Genomic DNA, 4,689 nt, shown 5'->3' with positions numbered 1-4,689 from the left:
TGTCATTCGCATCCAAGTCTCCGTGTTCCCCTGTCCCCTCCTGTCCCCTCCTGTCCCCCTGTCCTCGTGTTCCTGTGTCTCCATGTCCCTCCTGTCCTCTCCACGGGGTCCAGGGGGGTCATATTCGGAGTTTTGGGGGTCAGATATAGGGTCTGAGGTGGGCATCCACGGGGTGTGTTTTTGGGGTGTATCCATGGGATGCACCCATGCAGTGTATTTTGGGGGTGTATCCATGGGGTGAACGCACTGGGATGCATCCATGGAGGTGCCGGGGGTCAATCCATGGTATTTTTGGGGTGTACGCATTGGGATGTGCCCATGGGGTGTATTTTTGGGGTGTACCCATTGGGATGTATCCATGAGGTGTATTTTTGGGATGTACCCATGGCATGTATTTTTGGGGTGTACCCATTGGGATGTATCCATGGGGGTGCCAAGGTTTATCCATGGGCTGTATTTTGGGGTGCACCCATTGGGATGTATCCACGGCGTGTATTTTCGGGGTGTACCCATTGGGATGTACCCATTAGGATGTACCCATGGGGGTGCCAGGGGTCAATCCATGAGGTGTATTTTTGGGGTGTACCTATTGGGATGTACACATGGGGTGTATTTGGGGGGGGGTCTATCAGTGGGGTGTACCCTTTGGGGTGTATGAATGGGGGTTGTGGGGGTCAATCCATGGGGTGTATTTTTGTGGTATACCCATCGGGATGTATCCACGGGGGTGCCAAGCTTTATCCATGGGGTGTATTTTGGGGTGCACCCATGCAGTGTATTTTTGGGGTGCACCCATCGGGATGTGCCCACGGGGGTGCCGGCTTTATCCCTGGGGCTCCCCGCGTTCCTTCCCGGCGCTGTCGCCGTTGTCGCCGCGGGGCGCTGGGCGCGGAGGGGACGAGGCGCTGGAACCCCGGGGCGTTGTGACACCACGGCCACCCCTGGGCCGCCGCCGCCCGCGGCCCCGCAGAGTCACTCGTCACCAGGGCGCCGCCGCCACCAACACGGCCGTCCCCGCATGCCCGCGCCGCTGCGCTCGCCCCGGGCCGCCGCGCCGGGGGCACCCGCGTCTCCCCCCGAGCCCGAGCCCGAGCCCGAGGCGCCCCCGGCAGAACCCCCCATGCGGAACCGCGGCTGGGTGGGCCCCTGGAGACCGCACCGGCCCCGGGGGCCCGCCTCGGCCGTGTACGGCAGCCCCGGGCCCAAGTACGGCGTGCCCGGCGGCATCGGTGAGTGCGGGGCCACGGGGCCCGCGGGGGACGGGGGCCGGGGGCGCCGAGTCCCACCGAGCCCCTGCCCGCCCCCAGGCAAAGACCAGCGCGACCCCTCCGGCCGCCGCGCCCCCGCCTACAGCTTCGGGATGAGGCTGGCGGGCCCCGAGCAGCAGCGCTCCCCCGGGCCCCAGTACCTGGTGCCCGCCGGCTGCACCGCCCGCGGCCCCGAGCGCGGCCCCGCCTTCACCATGGGCGGCCGGCCCCGGGAGCGCCGGGCCAGCGACACCCCCGGGCCAGGTGGGTGAGGAGTGTGAGAGTGAGTGAGTGAGTGAGTGAGTGAGTGAGTGAGTGAGTGAGGAGTGAGTGAGTGAGTGAGGAGTGAGTGAGTGAGAGTGAGTGAGTGAGGAGTGAGTGAGTGAGTGAGTGAGTGTGTGAGTGAGTGAGAGTGAGTGAGGAGTGAGTGAGTGAGTGAGGAGTGAGTGAGTGAGAGTGAGTGAGGAGTGAGTGAGTGAGTGAGAGTGAGAGTGAGTGAGTGTGTGAGTGAGTGAGAGTGAGTGAGGAGTGAGTGAGTGAGGAGTGAGTGAGTGAGTGAGGAGTGAGTGAGTGAGGAGTGAGTGAGTGAGAGTGAGAGTGAGTGAGTGAGGAGTGAGTGAGTGAGAGTGAGAGTGAGTGAGTGAGGAGTGAGTGAGTGAGTGAGAGTGAGAGTGGGAGGGAGTGAGTGAGGAGTGAGTGACTGACTGACTAAGTGAGAGTGAGTGAGTGAGTGAGTGAGTGAGAGTGAGGAGTGAGTGTGTGAATGAGGAGTGACTGACTGAGTAAGTGAGTGTGAGTGAGTGAGTGTGTGAGTGAGGAGTGAGTGAGTGAGAGTGAGAGTGAGAGTGAGTGAGGAGTGAGTGAGTGAGTGAGAGTGAGAGTGAGAGTGAGAGTGTGAGTGAGTGAGTGAGGAGTGAGTGACTGACTGACTGAGTAAGTGAGAGTGAGTGAGTGAGTGAGTGAGAGTGAGGAGTGAGTGTGTCAGTGAGGAGTGACTGACTGAGTAAGTGAGTGTGTGAGTGAGGAGTGAGTGAGTGAGTGACTGATTGAGTGTGAGTGAATGAGTGAGTGAGTGAGTGAGTGAGTGAGTGAGTGAGTGACTGACTGACTCACTGACTCACTGACTCACTGACTGACTGACTAAGCGAGTGTGAGCGAGTGGCCGCAGCCCCAGCGGCCGGAGCCCCGCGCGGTGCCCGCAGCTCACGGCGCTGACCGCGCTCGCCCCTTGCAGCCTATTATTCCCCGGAGCAGGCAACCAGGGTGACCCTGCCCTCGGCCCCCGCCTGCTCCGTGCGCTCCCGCACCCGCCCGGACAAACCCCAGCAGACGCCAGGTGAGACAGAGAGGAGGCCGGGAGGGGACCCCGGGGCTGGGACCCCGACACACCCCTGGGGCTGGGCTGGGACCTCCAACACCCACCTGGGCTGGGATCCCCATCATTCCCCTTGTGTGGGGCTGGGATCCCCATCATTCCCCTGTATGGGGCTGGGATCCCCGTCATTCCCCTTGTGTGGGGCTGGGACCCCCATCATTCCCCTGTGTGGGGCTGGGATCCCCGTCATTCCCCTTGTGTGGGGCTGGGATCCCCATCATTCCCCTGTGTGGGGCTGGGATCCCCGTCATTCCCCTGTGTGGGGCTGGGACCCCCATCATTCCCCTTGTGTGGGGCTGGGACCCCCATCATTCCCCTGTGTGGGGCTGGGATCCCCATCATTCCCCTTGTATGGGGCTGGGATCCCCATCATTCCCCTGTGTGGGGCTGGGATCCCCATCATTCCCCCTGTGTGGGGCTGGGATCCCCATCATTCCCCTGTGTGGGGCTGGGATCCCCATCATTCCCCTGTGTGGGGCTGGGATCCCCATCATTCCCCTGTGTGGGGCTGGGATCCCCATCATTCCCCTTGTGTGGGGCTGGGATCCCCATCATTCCCCTGTGTGGGGCTGGGATCCCCATCATTCCCCTTGTGTGGGGCTGGGATCCCCATCATTCCCCTGTGTGGGGCTGGGATCCCCATCATTCCCCTTGTATGGGGCTGGGATCCCCATCATTCCCCTTGTGTGGGGCTGGGATCCCCATCATTCCCCTGTGTGGGGCTGGGATCCCCATCATTCCCCTTGTGTGGGGCTGGGATCCCCATCATTCCCCTTGTGTGGGGCTGGGATCCCCATCATTCCCCTGTGTGGGGCTGGGACCCCGACATCTCCCTGGGGCTGGGCTGGGACCTCCAACGCCTGGGCTGGGATCCCCATCATTCCCCTGTGTTGGACTGGACTGGGACCCCCTAATCTCCTCTGGGCCGGGCCCCCCATCTCCTCCTCCTCGGGCTGGGATCCCCCATCGCCCTGGGCCAGACCGGGCTCCCCAACATCCCCCGGTTGCTGTGACCCGCCCGGCGCCCCGGGGCTGAGCCTTCCCCCCCAAGCCGTGCGGGGGTGAAGCCCCGCGTCCCCCTGAGCCGTGTCCCCTCCCCAGGCCCTGCCACCTACCAGCTGCCACCCGTGGTGGGCCCCCGCCTGGTGGACAAGACATCGACCCCCCAGTACACCATGGCAGGGCGAGGCCGCAGCATCTTCGACGACGATAAAAACGTGGGGCTGGGGGGACCGGGGACTGGGGGGCTGGGGGCTCAGGTGCAAAGGGACTGGGAGGGCTGGGGGACTGGGATCTGGGGTATCAGGGTCCCGGGGGGGCTGCGGTACCAGGAGCGTGGGGTGCCGGGGGTCCGCGGGGTTGGGATACCAAGGAGTCTGGGGGGCCGAGGGTGGGGTGCAGGGGCTGCGGGTACCGAGGGTGTGGGGTGTCCAGGGGGTGACACAACCCGCCCCTGTCCCCGCAGACCCCAGGACCCAACACTTACTGCATCGTGGACACCAACCTGTACATGGAGCGGGCCCCCCGCTGCACCATAGCGGGGCGGACCCCCGCCCGCCTGACCTCCGACACGCCCAGCCCCAGCGACTACTACCCCAAACCGGTGAGCGGGGACGGGGACACAGGGACAGAGGGACGCAGGGACAGGGAGCCACGGCCCCTCACCCTCACACCGCCTCCGTCCTCCCGCAGGACCGCAAACAAGGACAGACCTTCGGCGTGCGCCACTCGGAAGCGGTGGTCCCCGTGATGGACTTGCAGCTGTAGGAGAGCGGGGACGCGGGTGGCGCCGCCAGCGTGTGACAAACACGAACCGCAGCAGCACTCGCTCGCTCGCTCGCTCTCCTTCTGTCCCGCTGCGTCGCACGGGGGCCGGGGCTCCCCTAAAGCCGCACTTGGCCCATCCCGAGGGAGACCCTGGCTGAACCACGGAGAGGGAACCCACGGTGGGGCGGGAGGTGCCGGGGTGCGGGATGTGCTACCGACCCCCTCCCAGCTCCAGCCCCATCCCACCCAGGACCTCAGGGGACACCGAACAGGGAGGGGACGTGCGCCAGCGCCGCGCCT

General features: G+C 64.7%; 1 protein-coding gene across 1 annotated transcript; it reads left to right on the top strand.

The window, feature by feature from the left end:
• Positions 1 to 1,120: 1,120 nt before the first annotated feature.
• Positions 1,121 to 4,421, top strand: ODF3B (outer dense fiber of sperm tails 3B). The gene is made up of 6 exons (XM_054294092.1): positions 1,121 to 1,229; positions 1,308 to 1,511; positions 2,482 to 2,583; positions 3,724 to 3,839; positions 4,088 to 4,225; positions 4,315 to 4,421. The coding sequence occupies exons 1-6, from the start codon at positions 1,121 to 1,123 to the stop codon at positions 4,387 to 4,389; spliced, it is 744 nt and encodes a 247-aa protein (XP_054150067.1). The 3' UTR covers positions 4,390 to 4,421.
• The last annotated feature ends 268 nt before the right edge of the window (positions 4,422 to 4,689 follow it).

Source organism: Melozone crissalis, unplaced genomic scaffold (genome assembly GCF_028551555.1).
Source record: "Melozone crissalis strain CALT ecotype California unplaced genomic scaffold, PUWL_Pcris_2 ptg000208l_1, whole genome shotgun sequence".
NCBI classification, from domain to species: Eukaryota; Metazoa; Chordata; class Aves; order Passeriformes; family Passerellidae; genus Melozone; species Melozone crissalis.
The sequence above is the reverse complement of the archived record's forward strand: the minus strand, read 5'-3'. Positions and strand labels throughout refer to the sequence as shown.

Bases quoted from the DNA above. Each gene is read 5' to 3' on its own strand.
- ODF3B (XM_054294092.1), top strand. From the start codon at position 1,121: ATGCGGAACCGCGGCTGGGTGGGCCCCTGGAGACCGCACCGGCCCCGG. The intron at 1,230-1,307 runs GTGAGTGCGGGG...GCCCGCCCCCAG, and splicing joins CGGCGTGCCCGGCGGCATCG to GCAAAGACCAGCGCGACCCC. The intron at 2,584-3,723 runs GTGAGACAGAGA...TCCCCTCCCCAG, and splicing joins CAAACCCCAGCAGACGCCAG to GCCCTGCCACCTACCAGCTG.